Source organism: Schistocerca cancellata, chromosome 9, assembly GCF_023864275.1.
Source record: "Schistocerca cancellata isolate TAMUIC-IGC-003103 chromosome 9, iqSchCanc2.1, whole genome shotgun sequence".
Taxonomy (NCBI): Eukaryota; Metazoa; Arthropoda; class Insecta; order Orthoptera; family Acrididae; genus Schistocerca; species Schistocerca cancellata.
Window position 1 is genome coordinate 328,616,409 of NC_064634.1, and position 19,700 is coordinate 328,636,108.

A 19,700-nucleotide genomic window follows, 5' to 3' on the forward strand; every position below is an offset into this window, starting at 1 on the left:
TTTAAGGAGAATCATTTTAAACATACATGTTGTTGTTGTTGTTGTGGTCTTCAGTCCTGAGACTGGTTTGATGCAGCTCTCCAAGCTACCCTATCCTGTGCAAGCTTCTTCATCTCCCAGTACTTACTACAACCCACATCCTTCTGAATCTGCTTAGCGTATTCATCTCTTGGTCTCCCTCTACGATTTTTACCCTCCACGCTGCCCTCCAATGCTAAATTTGTGATCACTTGATGCCTCAGAACATGTCCTACTAACCAGTCCCTTCTTTTTGTCAAGTTGTGCCACATACTCCTCTTCTCCCCAATCCTATTCAATACTTCATCATTAGTAATGTGATCTACCCATCTAATCTTCAGCATTCTTCTGTAGCACCACATTTCGAAAGCTTCTATTCTCTTCTTGTCCAAACTATTTATCGTCCATCTTTCACTTCCATAAATGGCTACTCTCCATACAAATACTTTCAGAAACGACTTCCTGACACTTAAATCTATACTCGATGTTCACAAATATCTCTTCTTCAGAAATGCTTTCCTTGCCATTGCCAGTCTACATTTTATATCCTCTCTACTTCGACCATCATCAGTTATTTTGCTCCCCAAATAGCAAAACTCCTTTACTACTTTAAGTGTCTCATTTCCTAATCTAATTCCCTCAACATCACCCGCTTAATTCGACTACATTCCATTATCCTCGTTTTGCTTTTGTTGGTGTGCATCTTATATCCTCCTTTCAAGACACTATCCATTCCATTCAACTGCTCTTCCAAGTCCTTTGCTGCCTCTGACAGAATTACAATGTCATCGGCGAACCTCAAAGTTTTTATTCCTTCTCCATGGATTTTAATACCTACTCCAAATTTTTCTTTTGTTTCCTTTACTGCTTGCTCAATATACAGATTGAATAACACCGGGGAGAGGCTACAACCCTGTCTCACTCCCTTCCCAACCACTGCTTCCCTTTCATGCCCCTCGACTCTTATAACTGCCATTTGGTTTCTGTACAAATTGTAAATAGCCTTCCGCTCCCTGTATTTTACCCCTGCCACCTTCAGAATTTGAGAGAGAGTATTCCAGTCAACATTGTTAAAAGCTTTCTCTAGGTCTACAAATACTAGAAACGTAGGTTTCTCTAGGTCTACAAATGCTAGAAATGTAGGTTTGCCTTTCCTTAATCTTTCTTCTAAGGTAAGTCATAAAGTCAGTATTGCCTCACGTGTTCCAATATTTCTACGGAATCCAAACTGATCTTCCCCAAAGTCAGATTCTACCAGTTTTTCCATTCGTCTGTAAAGAATTCACGTTAGTATTTTGCAGCTGTGATTCATTAAACTGATAGTTCGGCAATTTTCACATCTGTCAACACCTGCTTTCTTTGGGATTGGAATTATTATATTCTTCTTGAAGTCTGAGGGTATTTTGCCTGTCTCATACATATTGCTCACCAGATAGTAGAGTTTTGTCAGGACTGTCTCTCCCAAGGCCATCAGTAGTTCTAATGAAATGTTGTCTACTCCCGGGGCCTTGTTTCGACTCAGGTCTTTAAGTGCTCTGTCAAACTCTTCACGCAGTATCGTATCTCCCATTTCATCTTCATCTACATCCTCTTCCATTTCCATAATATTGTCCTCAAGTACATTGCCCTTGTATAGACCCTCTATATACTCCTTCCACCTTTCTGCTTTCCCATCTTTGCTTAGAACTGGGTTTCCATCTGAGCTCTTGATATTCATACATGTGGTTCTCTTTTCTCCAAAGGTCTCTTTAATTTTCCTGTAGGTAGTATCTATCTTACCCCTAGTGAGATAAGCCTCTAAATCCTTACATTTGTCCTCTAGCCATCCCTGCTTAGCCATACATATAACACAAGAAATAAAAATAATTTTATGCTACCCACACACCATGAAGCCAGAAATACAAAAACCAAGGCTACAGCAGATACTGTGGGAGAAATGCTACTATTCAATAGACGAATTCATAGAGCATAATTTTTAAGGGGTAATTAAGTGTTATATATTATTGTAAGTATATACAACAAAATTGTATTATTAATAAGATGCTGTTTGTTAACATCAGCTGTTCTTTGGTGAAATTTTACCACAGTTTGGTGTATCTCCTATACCTAAATCAAATGCTTTAGATTATGTACATTATGAGACAAATGAACCACAATTCACAAAAAACTGTCACTACAAACATCTTTGCTGCTGAATTTATGATAGGACTGCTGCAGTTCTCATGCTTTTTTTTTAATCCACAAAAGCACTTCCTTTCCTTATCCTGTTACATAGGGTAGCAATATAGAATTTTGAATAAAAATAATGGAAATGTAGTGGAACATTCAGTAATACACAACTACTTGGATCTGTTAATACACAAAGCAGTAAATTCATAATGCTAGTAAAAATACAATGCATTATTTTATGGGAATGATTGCAGTAGTGTGTAGACCCTCTGAGCATGACCCAGCATGAGGAGTTACTGTCTCATTGAGAGTTGTGGCTCACTGGCATCAGAGCATAAATTAAATATCAGGCCTTTAAATGTGTACAAGCTTAATACCCTCTCCATAGTTAATAATGTCAAGAGTCTTAAATCATAATGCTGAAAAATGCCATGTAGAATTACCAGAGGCCAAACCTGTCAGCTCCATAAGCACCCTTCAAGATGTTAAGCACTATCTGACATCTGGGTTCCTTCAGTTATGGCAGCAGAGTCAAGCTGTCATGATGGGATAAACCAAGGAACCTATATGATTAAAATTTAAATTGTACAATTGACGTGGAGTTCGGGTAAGTTTTAAGAGTTGAGGATGGCTAAAATCTTTGCAAATGGTCTTCTCTGATGAAAATTTTTAAAACATGTTCCTTCAACCCATTGTTCCAACTTTTTAATTGTCAGATAAATTATGATATTTTTTCAAAGGCTGGAGAAAGGACAGAAATGTCAGAAACCATCCATAAACAAAGAGTATTTACCTGGGCTTTTTATCTTAGATCTATAATAATTTATCATTATGGCAAAAAGAATGATACTCAATGCACTTCATTGGGTATAACCATACCCTTGTAATAAGAAGCATGACAAGTTGGTAGTTACCTTGTAATAATAATAGCTTTTGTTCAAGAAGTGTCACTTAGGGGGGAAGGTCTTTTCACACTCCACATTCATGAAGTTGTTGGACATATTTGTTCTGGTCTTAGTCTTCCTATGTCTCAAAGGAGACTACAGAAAGGTGATATTTGTGAAGGTAAGTTGTATGTACTGTATCTGTCAGCAAGGTAAGATGATCAAACACTCATTGATCTCTCTTAGGCTCACACTGTGAGAGTAGGTACCTGGCCTCCAAAATACAATTCAAGAGTCAAAACATCATTTAAGAGTCATTCATACAAAAGATGTGACAGCAAAGCTATAAGTTAGGGATCATACTATCTTTTCCTAGTTTTGGGATGGGCACTAGAATAGAAAGAGAGAGGTGACCATGAGAAAAAGATTGCATAATTAAGGAAAGGTTAATGTTCTATGAGTAGGGATGCAGAATGTCAGAAGCTTGAATGTGGTAGCGAAGATATAAAATCTGAAAAGGGAAATGCAAAGGCTCAATTTAAGAATCTTCATCATTGCAGCACATCAGCAATGATAAGTATCGAAATGATTATGAAAAATCCACCTCCACTGCACAAACTACCTGGCATTTACCTAGGTTTCAGTGTGGGTAACCATGCCTTCTTCAGAACAAATAAAAAACAGCTTGCCTAAATAGGCAGAGCCTGATTTTTTTTTTTTTTTGTGGTTTTAGGGCGCACAACTTCAATGGTCATTAGCGCCCTGACTACTCTAAGAATGCACCGCGAGGCACAAGTTGACAACAACAACTAAAAGGGAAAACACGATAAAAGACAGACTGACAGGCATAGGATTAAAAAACAGCATCATCAAATGTCCTGAGAGAGGTTTGTCAAATTGATAAAATGAAGAACACGAGCAACTGCTCGTGGGTCATCCGCTAAAATGGCATCGAAAGTACTTGGCAGCTTAAGATCTAGACGCAGTGTGTTAAAATATGGACAGGACATTAAAATGTGTCGAACCGTCAGCAAGTGCCCACATGGGCAGAACGGCGCTGGCGCAGCCGTCAGCAGATGGCGATGGCTGAACCGGCAGTGTCCAATTCTTAACCGGGCCAAAACTACCTCCTCCCGCTGAGAAGGGCGTGAGGAGGACGTCCAAGCCATGGGAAGAGGTTTTAAGGCCCGAAGCTTGTTGTATGTAAGTGCAGCCCAATCGGCATGCCACAGCGACACAATGCGCCGACAAATGACCCTGCTAAAATCGGACGAAGGGACACAACAAGAAGCTGTCCGAGGCTGGAGGACCGCAGCCTTGGCCGCGGCATCTGCAGCTTCGTTCCCAGGGATACCGACATGGCCAGGGACCCACATAAAGCTAACCGGAGAACCAACGTCCACCAGCTGCTGAAGAGAGCGTTGGATCCGGTGTACGAAAGGGTGAACCGGGTACGGATCACTGAGGCTCTGGATGGCGCTCAGGGAGTCGGAGCAGATGACATAAGCAGAATGTCGGTGGCGGCAGATGTAAAGAACAGCCTGGTAGAGGGCAAAGAGCTCAGCTGTGAAGACCGAACAATGGCCATGGAGCCGGTATTTGAAACTTTGTGCCCCGACAATAAAGGAACACCCGACCCCGTCATTGGTCTTAGAGCCATCTGTATAAATGAAAGTCATGTTGATGAACTTCGAACGAAGTTCCAAAAAACGGGAGTGGTAGACCGAACCAGGGGTAACCTCTTTTGGGAGCGAGCTGAGGTCAAGGTGAACGCGGACCTGAGCCTGGAGCCAAGGTGGTGTGTGGCTCTCGCCCACTCGAAAGGTTGCAGGGAGTGAAAAATTAAGGTGTTGAAGGAGGCGACGAAAGCGAACTCCAGGGGGTAGCAGGGCAGAGACATACAACCCGTATTGACGGTCGAGAGAGTCGTCAAAAAAGGAACGATAAGACGGATGGTCGGGCATTGACAGTAGCCGACAGGCATACCGACAAAGCAGTATATCGCACCAGTAGGTGAGTGGCAATTCGCCAGCGTCAGCATGAAGACTCTCTACGGGACTAGTATAAAATGCTCCGATCGCAAGTCGTAAACCCCAATGTTGTATGGAGTTGAGGCGGCATAAGATGGATGGCCGTGCAGAGGAGTATACGAAGCTCCCATAATCCAGCTTGGAGCGGACGATCGACCGATATAGACGAAGTAGGACGGTTCGATCCGCTCCCCACAACATACCACTGAGAACGCGGAGGACATTTAAAGAACGGGTACAACGGGCGGCCAAATATGACACATGTGGAGACCAGCTAAGTTTCCTGTCAAATGTAAGGCCTAAAAATTTGGTTGTCTCCACGATTGGGAGAGCAACGGGACCGAGTCGTAAGGACGGTGGGAGAAACTCTTTGTAGCGCCAGAAGTTAATACAGACCGTCTTCTCGGCAGAAAAACGGAAGCCATTGGCGACACTCCAGGAGTAAAGACGGTCAAGAGAACGCTGAAGACAGCGCTCCAGGACACGTGTACACTGCGCGCTGCAATAGATGGTAAAATCGTCCACAAAAAGGGAGCCTGATACATCAGCTGGGAGGCAATCCATTATTGGATTGATCGCGATGGCGAAGAGAGCGACGCTCAAAACTGAGCCCTGTGGCACCCCATTCTCCTGGCAAAAGGTGTCAGACAGGACAGAACCCACACGTACCCTGAACTGTCGATCCATTAAAAAGGAACGAATAAAAAGAGGGAGGCAACCGCGAAGGCCCCATGTATGCATGGTGCGGAGAATGCCCGCCCTCCAACAGGTGTCGTAAGCCTTCTCCAAATCAAAGAACACAGCCGCGGTCGGGTGCTTCCGCAAGAAGTTATTCATAATGAAGGTCGACAAGGTAACCAGATGGTCAACAGCAGAGCGGCGCCTACGAAATCCACATTGTACATTGGTAAGTAGGCGTCGAGACTCGAGCAGCCAAACCAATCGAGAGTTAACCATTCGCTCCATCACTTTACAGACACAGCTGGTAAGCGAGATAGGTCGATAACTGGAAGGCAAGTGCTTGTCCTTCCCCGGCTTAGGAATCGGGACAACAATAGACTCGCGCCAGCATGCGGGAACATGTCCCTCAATCCAGATGCGATTGTATGTACAAAGAAGAAAACCTTTACCCGCAGGAGAAAGATTCTTCAGCATCTGAATATGAATAGAATCAGGCCCTAGAGCGGAGGACCGTGATCGGCCAAGTGCGTTTTCGAGTTCCCGCATGGTGAATGGGGCATTATAACTTTCACAATTCGAGGAGCGGAAGTCAGGTGGCCTAGCCTCCTCTGCCTGTTTGCAGGGGAGGAAGGCAGGGTGGTAATGAGCAGAGCTCGAAACCTCTGCGAAAAAGCGGCCGAAGGCATTGGAGACAGCCTCAGGGGCCACAAGGACGTCATTCGTGACCTTCAAGCCAGAGACTGGGGAGTGGACCTTAGTGACAGATAGCCGGTGCAGGCTACCCCAGACAACAGAAGAAGGAGTAAAACTGTTGAAGGTGCTTGTGAAAGCAGCCCAGCTGGCTTTCTTGCTTTCTTTAATAATACGACGACACTGAGCACGTAATCGTTTATAATTAATACAATTCGCCACTGTAGGGTGGCGTTTAAAGGTGCGTAAAGCACGTCGACGAGCACGTAAAGCGTCTCTACATGCTGCGGTCCACCAGGGGACCGGTACGCGACGTGGAGAAGAAGTAGGGTGAGGGATGGAATATTCAGCAGCAGCGAGAATGACTTCCATGAGGTGTGCGACCTGACGATCGCAGCTTGTGAAGGTTTGATCCTGAAAGGTCGCCCTGGAAGAGAAGAGCCCCCAGTCTGCCTTGGAGATGTTCCAACTAGAGGAGCACGGAGAGGGAGTATGCCGCAGGAGATGGATAACACACGGGAAGTGGTCGCTCGAATATGTATCAGCAAGTGCATACCACTCAAACCGGCGTGCAAGTTGGGGAGTACATATAGAGAGGTCTAAATGGGAATAGGTGTGAGATGTGTCCGAAAGAAAAGTAGGGGCGCCAGTATTGAGGCAGACAAGATTGAGCTGGTTGAAAAGGTCTGCTAACAAGGAGCCCCTTGGGCAGGATGCTGGAGAGCCCCAAAGGGGATGGTGGGCATTGAAGTCTCCAGTTAACAAAAATGGTGCAGGTAGCTGAGCAATAAGTTGCATCATGTCTGCCCTGGTAACGGCAGATGACAATGGAGTGTAAACGGTACAAAAGGAAAACGTAAAAGTGGGAAGAGTAATGTGGATGGCAGCTGCCTGCAGGCCGGTGTGCAACGTGATGGGATCGTAGTAAATATCATCCCGGACCAGCAACATAACCCCTCCATGAGCTGGGACACCTACCACAGGGGGTAGGTCAAAACGCACAGAGGTGTAGTGTGCCAAGGCAATTTGATCGCATGGGCGTAGCTTCGTTTCCTGGAGGGCTACGACGAGCGGACGGTGCAAGCGGAGCAGCAACTTCAAGTCCTCTTGGTTGGAGCGAATGCTGCGAATATTCCAGTGAATAAGTGCCATCGTAAGAAAAGGAAGATGAAAAAAAGGGGTCACCTCGAAGGCTGCTGAGGGCATGGCTTCGAGCGAGCACCGCCGCTGCTATCAGTAGGCGGACAGTCATCGTCCATTGGGTCCATAGGTTCATCGGCCATCTCGGGAGGATGGCCGGGAGGGGGAGCTTCCTCCGCCGGTGAACGGCCAGATGTACGGCTACCAGCGGTGCGGCCAGGCGAAACGGATGACGGCCTGGGGCGGCAACCGCTGGGTGGCGCAGGGGAAGAAATGCGCCGTGGCGGAGAAGGAGAACTGTGCTTCCTATGAGCCTTTTTGGAAGGACGTTTGGTGGAAGTACCGGTCGAAGGCTGGGAGGTCGAGGAACGTAGGAAGTCTGCACGGGATGGTTCCTTCTTGAAGGCCCGTGCATCTGACTTCGGGGTCTTCGTCTTAGCAGAAGCTGATGAAGGGGCTGGTGTCTGTGGGGTGATGGGAGGAAGAGGAGACGTCGACTGCGCGATCTTAGCACTGGCCGAACGGACGACCGTGGTGCTGAAGGTCAGATCGTATGTCTGGGTTGCTACCTCCCTGGTAGTCCGAGGAGAGGCGAGGACAGTACTGTATTTCCCCGCTGGGAGCAGCGCGGGCTTCCTACTAGCCAATAGCTTGCGAGCAGCCGAGGTGGACACTTTCTCTTTGACCCGAATTTCTTGGATACAGCGTTCTTCCTTATAGACAGGACAGTCGCGGGAGGATGCGGCATGGTCACCCTGACAGTTCACACAACGAGGAGACGGAGGTGGACAGTCACCCTCATGGGCATCCCTGCCACAAGTGACACATTTAGCCGCATTGGAACAAGACTGTCGAGTGTGATTGATAGCAGCGCGTAGGTGTCGGGACATAGGGGCGAACAGAAATAACCTCGTAGCCCGCCTTGATGCGCGATGGCAGCTTAACACTATCGAAGGTCAAGAAAAGTGTCCGGGTCGGTACAAGGTTATTGTTGACCTTTTTCATGACCCTATGGACAGCCGTCACGCCCTGCTCAGCGAGGAAAGATTGAATCTCCTCGTCAGTCAATCCGTCGAGGGAGCTAGTATAGACTACACCACGAGACGAATTCAAAGTTCGGTGGGCCTCCACCCGGACAGGGAACGTGTACAGGAGTGTGGCCCGAAGCAGTTTAAGGTACCGTTACGCAACCTGGTACAAGATTTGACAGATCCGGCTATGGCATCTACGCCCTTCTGGATAACGAAAGGGTTGACAGAGGAAAAATCCTTTCCGTCCTCAGATCGAGAAACGACGAGGAACTGTGGGGCAGGCGGTAGTACTTTTGTCACTGGTGGCTGGTCACGTTTCCGTTTTTGGGCGATGGAGTAGAATCCATTGCGGACGAATCCCCCATGATTGCCAGCGTCTCCGATGGCGCGCTCCTTCCTTGTGGGGACCCTCTCAGAGGGCACTCCCGCCTTAGGTGAATGTTTACACCTCAGGTCACACCTCCCGAGAAACAGACGGAGGGACCAATCGGCATGGTCAGAAGGTATCAGCTCAGGCAATCACCCCTCCCCGGGCCTGGCCTTTACCAGGGGGTACGCGCGTGCCTTACATGTCTACCCAGGGCGGGGACTTACGCGTTACCCCGTCACCGGCAACGCGTGCGAACGCGTGGGTCGGCCTTCAGGCACGCACAGGGAGGAAGGAAGAATAGAAAAAAGAAGAGAGAGAGGGAGAAAGAGGACAGACTGTCTCAAACGCCGAGGCGGAGACCAGAGAAGGCAAGGAGAAGAAGGCAATGAGAAAGCAGGGAGAAGAAGGCAATGAGAAGGCAAGGAGAAAAAGGCAATGAGAAGGCAAGGAGAAGTCAAGGGAAAGAGTAAGGAAGACAGTGAGGTGGAGAAGAGCAAAGAAAGGAACCAACAAAAGGAAGGAAGAAACAAGAAGTGAAAAACCAGAAAGACCACAATTATAGGTCGTGGAACCGTCCGTCTCCGGACGCAGGCGCTAACTACCCCCGTGAGGGGGATGGACTCCTTTTAGTCGCCTCTTACGACAGGCAGGAATACCTCAGGCCTATTCTAATCCCCGGACCGCGCAGGGGGAGGGGCAAGCCTGTGACCATCATATGTTCGCTGGGGCAAGGAAGCACACACAGGGTTGAGATAAGTAATATTATTGACTTGGTACATGTTGTTGTTGTTGTTGTTGTTGTTGTTGTGGTCTTCAGTCCTGAGACTGGTTTGATGCAGCTCTCCATGCTACTCAATCCTGTGCAAGCTTCTTCATCTCCCAGTACCTACTGCAACCTACATCCATCTGAATCTGTTTAGCGTACTCATCTCTTGGTCTCACACTATGATTTTTACCCTCCACGCTGCCCCCCAATACTAAATTGATGATCCCTTGATGCCTCAGAACATGTCCTACCAACCGATCCCGTCTTCTAACTAAGTTGTGCCACAAACTTCTCTTCTCCCCAATCCTATTCAGTACCTCTTCATTACTTATATGATCTACCCATCTAATCTTCAGCATTCTTCTGTAGCACCACATTTCAAAAGCTTCTATTCTCTTCTTGTCCAAACTAGTTATCGTCCATGTTTCACTTCCATACATGGCTACACTCCATACAAATACTTTCAGAAATGACTTCCTGACTTAAATCAATACTCAATGTTAACAAATTTCTCTTCTTCAGAAACACTTTCGTTGCCATTGCCAGTCTACATTTTATATCCTCTCTACTTCGACCATCATGTTATTTTGCTCCCCAAATAGCAAAACTCCTTTACTACTTTAAATGTCTCATTTCCTGATCTAATTCCCTCAGCATCACCCGACTTAATTCGACTACATTCCATTATCCTCATTTTGCTTTTGTTGATGTTTGTCTTATACCCTCCTTTCATGACACTGTCCATTCCATTCAACTGCTCTTCCAAGTCCTTTGCTGTCTCTGACAGAATTACAATGTCATCGGCAAACCTCAAAGTTTTTATTTCTTCTCCATGGATTTTAATGCCTACTCCAAATTTTTCTTTTGTTTCCTTCACTGCTTGCTCAATATACAGATTGAATAACATTGGGGATAGGCAACAACCCTGTCTCACTCCCTTCCCAACCACTGCTTCACATATGTACCGTGTATTTGTAAAAAAAAAAATTATGGGGTCTTGCCACTGTAGGTGTTGATTTTAGCCTTTGACTATGCCTTTTTAGGCAAACTGTTTTATATGTGTTCTGAAGAAGGTATGGTTACCCACACTGAAACCTAGGTAAACACCAGGTAGTTTGTGCAATCGAGGCAGATTTTTCATAATTATTTCAAAGGCTCAATCTAGATCAAGTAGAGGTCAGTGAAGTGAAATGGAAAGAAGACAAGGATTTCTGGTCAGATAAGTATAGGGTAATATCAACAGCAGCAGAAAATGGTATAACATAAGTAGGATTCATTATGAATAGGAAGGTAGGGCAGAGAGTGTGTTACTGTGAGCAGTTCAGTGATAGGATTATTCTTATCAGAATCAACAGCAAATGAACACCAGCAACATGGCAACATCGCAAGTTGAAGATGAAGACAGAAAGAAAGTGTATGAGGATATTGAAAGGGTAATACAATATGCAAAGGGAGATGAAAATCTAATAGTGCTGGGGGCCTGGAAAGGAGTTGTAGAGAAAGGAGTAGAAGAAAATGTTACAGGGGAATATGGGCTTGGGACAAGGAATCAGAGAGCAGAAAGACTGATTGAGTTCTGGTATAAATTTCAGCTAGTAGTTGCAAATACTCTGTTCAAGAATCACAACAGGGGGAAGTATATTTGGAAAGGCCAGATGATATGGGAAGATTTCAGTTAGATTACATCATGGTCAGACAGAGATTCTAAAATCAGATTCTGGATTGTAGGCCATACCCAGGAGCTGATGTAGACTCAGATCACAATGTATTAGTGATGAAGAGTAGGCTAAAGCTTAAGAGATTAGTCAGGAAGAATTAACATGCAAAGAAGTGGAAGTACTAAGGAATGATGAGATATACTTGAAGTTCTCTAGAGCTGTAAATACACCAATAAAGAATAGTGCAGTAGAAAGTACAGTTGAAGAGGAATGGACATCTCTAAGAAGGGCATTCACAGAAGGTGGAAAGAAAAACATAGGTACAAGGAAGGTAACTGCAAAGAAACCATGGGTAACAGAAGAAATATTTCAGCAGATCAATGAAAGAAGGAAATACAAAAATGTTCAGGGAAATTCAGAAATACAGAAATACAAGTCGCTGAGGAATGAAATAAATAGGAAATGCAGGGAAGCTAAGATGAAATGGCTGCATGCAAAATATGAAGAAATTGAAAAAGAAATGACAGTCGGAAAGGCTGACTCAGCATATAGGAAAGTCAAATTAACCTTTGGTCCAACTGAAAGCAAGGGGGGTAACATTAAGAGTGAACTGGCATTCCTATGTTAAATGCAGAGGAGAAAGGTGAAAAGAGTACATTAAAGGCCTCTATGAGGGAGAAGATTTGTCTGATGTGATAGTAGAAGAAACAGGTGTCAATTTAGAAGAGATAGCGGATCCACTATTAGAATCAGAATTTAAGAGAACTTTGGAGGACTTAAGATCAAATAAGGCAGAAGGGATCAACAACATTCCATGATAATTTCTAAAATCATTGGGGGAAGTAGCAATAAAATGACTATTCACATTGATGTGTAGAAGGTATGAGTCTGGCAATATACCGTCTGACTATGAAAAATATCATCCACAGATTTCTGAAGTTGCCAAGAGCTGAGAAGTGCAAGAATTATTGCACAATCAGCTTAACGCCTCACGTATCCAAGTTACTGACAAGATTAACATAAATAAGAATAGAAAGTAAAATTGAAGATGTGTTGGATGATGATCAGTTTGGCTTTAGGAAGTGTAAAGGCACCAGAGAGACAATTCTGATGTTGCAGTTGATAATGGAAGCAAGACTAAAGAAAAATTAAGACATGTTCATAGGATTTGCCAACCTAGAAAAAGCATTTTACAATGTAAAATGGTGCAAGATTTTCAAAATACTGAGAAAAATAGGGATAAGCTATAGGGAGTGATGGGTAATAAACAATATGCACAAGAACCAAGAGGGAATAATAAGATTGAATGACCAAGGACGAAATGCTTGGATTAAAAAGGACGTAAGACAGGGATGTAGTCTTTCTCACCTACTCTTCAGTCTGTACATCAAAGAAGCAATGACGGTAATAAAAAAAAATAATAAAAAATAAATAAAATAAAAAAAAAAAAAAGATTCAGCAGGGGAATTAAAATTCAAGGTAAAAGGGTATCAATGATATGATTTGTTAATGACATTGCTATTTTAAATGAAAGTGAAGAAGAACTACATGATCTGCTGAATGGAATGGACAGTCTAATGAGTACATAATATGGATTTGAGAGCAAATTGAAGAAAGATGAAACTAATGATAAGTAGCAGAATTGAAAACAGTGAGAAACTTAACATCAGGATTGAGGGTCATGAAGTAGATAAAGTTAAGTAATTCTGCTGCCTAGTCAGCAAAATAACCAATCACAGATGGAGTAAAGAGGGCATCAAAAGCAGACTAGCACTGACAAAAAGGGCATTCCTGGCTAAGAGAAGGCCCTAATTTGAGGAAAAAATTTCTGAGAATATATGTTTGAAATACAGCATTGTAGGTAGGGAAACATGGACTGTGGAAAAATTGGAACAGAAGAGAATCAAAGCACATGAGAGGTGGTGCTACAGACGAATGTTGAAAATTAGGTGGACTGATAAGGTAACAAAAGCGGAGAGTCTGCACGGAATTAGTGAGGAAAGGAACATGTGGAAAACACTGTCAAGGAGAATTGGCAGGATGATAGGACATCTGTTAAAACATCAGGGACTGACTTCCATGGTACCAGAGGAAGCTATAGAAGGCAAAAACTGTAGAGGAAGACAGAGACTGGAATACATCCAGCAGATAATTGAGGATGTAAGTTGTAAGTGCTACTCTGAGACGATGTGGTTGGCACAGGAGAGAAATTCATGGCAGTCCACTTCAAACTAGTCAGAAGACTGATGACTCAAAAAAAGCTAGAATTTCTTCCGTCCTTTGCCATGTGGACCACACACTCATGGTCACTATCACAATATTTTACAACAGTCACAGCTGACTGTACAGTATTCAGTTAGTCACAATGAATTGTCATTTTTGTGGCTTTTCTGTCTCTGCTTGATGAACTAATAAAGGGATTTACCATAAGAAGGGATCACAGTTCTAAAAGGTTAAGTGGGAAACAACGAAAGAAGAACAGTACTTAAACGATGCATGAATATAAGGTGAAAGGAGATCAAAAAACAAAAGTCCAGAACACAAACTGGTAAAAGTTGGGTAGCAAGTAAGAAGTAGAAAAATAAATTACTTTATGGTGAGGGTATATGGATTGTAAAACATTAATGCATTCTGTAAAGTGTGCCTCCATCTGAAAAGTTATGAAATAATTGTAGATATAATGTTCTGCCAAACCACCTGTAAAGCTAAGTAATCACAAAGACACCTGCTGCTTTTTCACAGAGTATACTCTGTAATTGGGTATGATGCATTGCTAATCTATGCTGATGCCAGTGTACATTCACTGTAATATTTCAATAAGCATCCACATGCACATAATGTATTGTTGTAAAAATCTAACAAATATTGCATATTGATCTCATAAACAACTGATGTCTCTGACAAAAAAACTGACACAAAGCGCGAATGCTGTTTTTCTCTGCTTTTAACACTTCCTCATTGTTTCTACCTTAACTGATGGTATTTTGCGTGCCTCTTTTTTATGGTTCCTTCTTGACTCTTTTTATTTTTTGCATTGGTTTATTGTGTTCTTTCTTTTTGTTGCATCTTGTTTCAGCCTCCTTCTTGACATCATAAGAATAAAGGCACTGTGTTGAAGATAAAGATTTTTTACTATTTTGTTTGTGTGATCACGTATTATTAACAGTATATTTCCAATTAGATATTTAATCTACACTACTGGCCATTAAAATTGCTACACCACAAAGATGACATGCTACAGACGCGAAATTTAACCGACAGGACGAAGATGCTGTGATATGCAAATGATTAGCTTTTCAGAGCATTCACACAAGGTTGGCACCAGTGGCGACACCTACAACGTGCTGACATGAGGAAAGTTTCCAACCAATTTCTCATACACCAACAGGAGTTGACCAGTGTTGCCTGGTGAAACGTTGTTGTGATGCCTTGTGTAAGGAGGAGAAATGCGTACCATCACGTTTCCGACGTTGATAAAGGTCAGATTGTAGCCTATGGTGATTGCGGTTTATTGTATCGTGAAATTGCTTCTTGTGTTGGTCAAGATCCAATTACTGTTAGCAGAATATGGAATTGGTGGGTTCAGGAGGGTAATACGGAACACCGTGCTGGATCCCAACAGTCTTGTATCACTAGCAGTCGAGATGATAGGCATCTTATCCACATGGCTGTAACGGATCGTGGAGCCATGTCTCGGTCCCTGAGTCAACAGATGGGGACGTTTTAGACAACAACCATCTGCACGAACAGTTTGACGATGTTTGCAGCAGCATGGACTATCAGCTCGGAGACCATGGCTGTGGTTACCCTTGACGCTGCATCACAGACAGGAACACCTGCGATGGTGTACTCAATGACAAACCTGGGTGCAAGAATGGCAAAACGTCATTTTTTTGGTTCTATCAAGGATCAAGATGGTCGCTTTCATGTTTGGCGACATCGTGGTAAGCGCACATTGGAGGTGTGTATTTGTTATCACCATACTGGTGTATCACCCGGCATGATGGTATGGGGTGCCACTGGTTACACTTCTCAGTCACCTCTTGTTTGCATTGACAGCACTTTGAACAGTGGACGTTACATTTCAGATGTGATATGACCCGTGGCTCTACCCTTCATTCGATCCCTGCGAAACTCTACATTTCAGCAGGATAATGTACGACCACATGTTGCAGGTCCTGTACAGGCCTTTCTGGGTACAGAAAATATTCGACTGCTGCCCTGGCCAGCACATTCTCCAGATCTCTCACCAATTGTAAACGTCTTGTCAATGGTGGCCGAGCAACTGGCTCATCACAATACGCCAGTCACTACTCTTGATGAACTGTGGTATCGTGTTGAAGCTGCATGGGCAGCTGTACCTGAACACGCCATCCAAGTTCTGTTTAACTCAATGCCCAAGTGTATCAAGGCCATTATTATGGCCAGAGGTGGTTGTTGTGGGTACTGATTTCTCAGGATCTATGCACCCAAATTGCATGAAAATGTAATCACATGTCAGTTCTAGTATAATATATTTTTCCAATAAATACCTGTTTATCACCTGCTTTTCTTCTTGGTGTAGCAATTTTAGTGGCCAGTAGGGTATATTTTTAATGAAATGTTAATTTGGTACATGTTCACAACTATAATGAGAAACATGTGCTTTCATTAATGGCACAGTGTACTGCATTTGTGTTTCAATTGCAGAATAACCGCTGGAGAAAAAGAGGGATTTCAGTTGTCCCTATGAGATATGGATTTCAGTATTTTGGCAATTTTAATGCAATAGTGTCAGTTTATCATCATGATGGAACAGTCTCAGTCTCACATGGAGGAATTGAATGTGGACAGGGAATAAATACTAAGGTAATCAGTCTAGACTATTTCTGTTCTGTGAGACAGAATTAAACTTATCACTACTCCAAAGCCAATGATTAAAGCCCTGTAGCTATCTAACTACTTCTAAGATCTGATCACTGGTGGCAAAATGTACACTGTTAGCAGTTCACACATAGAATCCTTATGGAGCCTTGCAGCTTCTGGAGATAATCTCCAAAAAAGGAAAAACAGGATACCAGTCAAAGTCAGCTGGTTAAAAAATCACACCAAAACAAAACAGTTCAAGTTTCCATAGAAACAAATGAAACTTTATGGCCTCAATGGTACCTCTCCAAGTCCATTACATTCTTTAAACACAAGCTTGCAGCCATCTAATGGCTTTGGCACTCTGTAGAAGGCTCCATTCTACCAAGCATGTGCAGCCTCATCAGACTGTAACACTCTCCTACAAACTGGGAAACTGCCTGAGCAGAATTCCACACTCCTACACAGGAATGCATTTTCAAATTCTGGTAGGCTTTCTGTATTTAAAAAGGTTGTTGATCAAGAAGGATTACAAACTCCTGATTTCCAAAATGCTAAAAACTTTAAAATAAATCCTACATCCCAGAGGGCAACGTTTTGCCTCAAACACATATGAATGTTGGTAGCTGATTTCTTCATTTCACGGTCCCCTCGCAGCTCCACAAAAATGTTTAATGTTCCAGATAGTCAGTCCCATGACTTAATCCAAGCGTTTTCATTGACCATTTCTTGTTCCACCTAAGAGCATTCCCTCTGCAAAGTGCTGCTTTGTTAAACTAGTTCTAACAAGTTTATTTTCTACAAGTGCTTGAAAACATCTGCCTTCAGGCAAAAAGTTCGTAATCCTGTAGGCAGCATAAGAGAGTTTGACCTCAAACTTCCTAAGCAAATTAATATTCAGGCTGGATAAAGCCCACTTCTACCAAATACTATGAACCAGTTGTGGCACTCAATAGCCAAGAGGATGGGCCCATGTGCATGACCAGGAATTATATGTTACTAACTAATCTCTGTTTTGTAGAATCTACATATTAAAAATAAGTGTTTGATGAGAAACAGATGTATTTGATAGATAGCTGATAGTTATCCATTTACAAATAGTCTTACATTAAGCCGTACAGGAGAAGCTGTCTGGGACATTATAGTATATTATATGATGTCTATAGAAGCTCTACATTTTATACAAAGAAAGAAGTTTAACTTACGTTAGTAATGGTTGGTTATCTCCTAGTTGTGCTATGTGCCACACAGAGACAGCACATTAACACAATGTGGTTGGTTTCAGAACAGCACACAAATTTCAGACTTTTGCTGTATGTAATTCCTACTCTCATATCAATAATCTAACTACACTGTCACATATGCAGAAGTGTTGATGAGATAACGTATTAATAAGTATTACTCTCTCACAAAATGAACTTGCTATAATGTGAATAAATATTATACTCTCACAAAATATTGTTCTGTATAAGAATTGCTTGTTATACTCTTTCAAAAATGACAGAGACATAAGGAAAATACTGGCTTATGAGTGGAACTGGCTATTACTCAAACTTACTTTTATTTTATGATCAATACTGTACAGAGTAGCACTTTGAGTAGTATATGAGGTGTGATCAAACAGTAACCAGCGTTTTTTTTTAATTTCACAAGCTTTATAGATTAAATTTTCATTTTTTTATCTTGTTGGCACACATGGTTCTGATGTATGTTAACATTTTTATCTGTTTTGAATATTTATTTTGTTTGCTTGAAAAATGGAATAAATGACAGCACTGCATTCAAAATGTTGACTTTGGCTTTTGTTAGATCTACAACTATGAGTACGAGAAGAGTTTATGAATGGTATAAACGTTTCAGAGAAGGTCAAGAAGACGTTGAAGATGTCAACCATCCTGGACACCCTAGCACATCATTTGCAGGTGACAAGTGGAATAAGTAAAAAAAATGGTTCTGTAAAATCACTGAATCACCATAAGAGAAGTTGATGACAATATTGGCATATCCTTTGGCTCATGTCATGCAATTTGTTTGGTTGTTTTGGGCTTGAAATGTGTAGCAGCAAAGTTTGTTCTGAAATTGTTGAATTTTGATCAGAAATGACATTGCGTAGACATTGCCCAGGAATTTATGAATTATGTCGACAATGCTCCAGAACTTCTAAAGAATGTTATAACAGGTGATAAAATGTGAGTACATGGATATATGGCAAAACCAAGTCCAGTTGTCCAAACAAGGTCCAGTAGTCCCTGAAGATCCAAGAAAACAAAGACTGAAAAAAATTCAGCAATTTTGATCACATGTGAAGGTTGTGCTCTTTGTTTTCTTTGATTACAGTGGGTTATTGCATCACAAGTTTCTGCCTGATGGCCACACAGTTAAAAAGGAATACTACCTGGAAGTAATGTGTTATCTGCGTGAAGCAATCCGTAAAAACTAACCGAATTGTAACAAAATCACTTGTGGAATCTGCGTCATTATAATGCTCCCAATCATACCTTAATGCTTGTCCATGATTTTGTGGCAGGAAACAAAACTATTATGTTGCCTCAGCCAAAATATTTGCTGAACACGACAACTTGCAAGTTCGTTCTATTCCTGAGACAGAAGAGAACTATGAAAGGACGTCATTTTGCCACTATTGATGAGGTAAAATCAACATCACTGAAATAGCTAAACAGTTAAATGAAAAATGAGTTGGAAAAAGTGCTGTCTCAAGTGTATTTTATCAAGGGGGACTACTCTGAAAGGGACAAAGTTGATGTTGATGAATAAATAAGGATGCTTTAAGAAAAACAATAATTCCCATTAGTTTTTGATCACACCTCGTAGAACAGAAGTCCAATAGATTTCAATTACTTATGAATAATAAAATTAAGTATATCACTTTACTAAATATATCAGCTTCTATGGTATTGTAACAATATTATGAAAACAAAAGTTTTTACTCGCCATATAGCGGAGATGATAAGTTGCAAACAGGCACAGCAAATAGACTGTAACAAAGTGAGCTTTCGGTCATTGGAAATAAATAACATACATGCACACACACACACTCATAAAAATGCAACTCATACACACATGACCACTGTTTCTGGCTACTGAAGCCAGCAACTGTGTGTCTAGCTTCAATAGACAGAGATAGTGGTCATGTGTCTATGAGTTGTATTTGCACGAGAGCATATGTGTATGTTATGTCCATTATAATTATCCAGGCTGTTATGCCGTGGTCGGTTGATGAATTCTCTGATGATTCCCAAAGTTTCATCTCCGACTGCGGGAGACATCTTCAAGTAGGTCCTTAGCTTGATGGAAGGTCCAACACACCCACTGGCTCGCTACTGACTGCCGCTAAATTCCGCGTCCGCACGCTCCCACGCCGCGGCGTGACGTCACGTGTTTTGAAAACGTCAGTGCA

At 42.6% G+C, this 19,700-nt stretch overlaps 1 protein-coding gene across 2 annotated transcripts in view; it reads left to right on the plus strand.

The window, feature by feature from the left end:
• The window catches only part of LOC126101063 (xanthine dehydrogenase-like), a 265,749-nt gene that overhangs the window by 224,659 nt on the left and 21,390 nt on the right, over positions 1–19,700 (plus strand). For both annotated transcript variants that reach the window (XM_049911738.1, XM_049911737.1), the window contains exon 20: positions 16,127–16,285. In XM_049911738.1, coding sequence (XP_049767695.1) covers positions 16,127–16,285 — 159 coding nt within the window. The remainder of the gene's footprint in view (positions 1–16,126; positions 16,286–19,700) is intronic.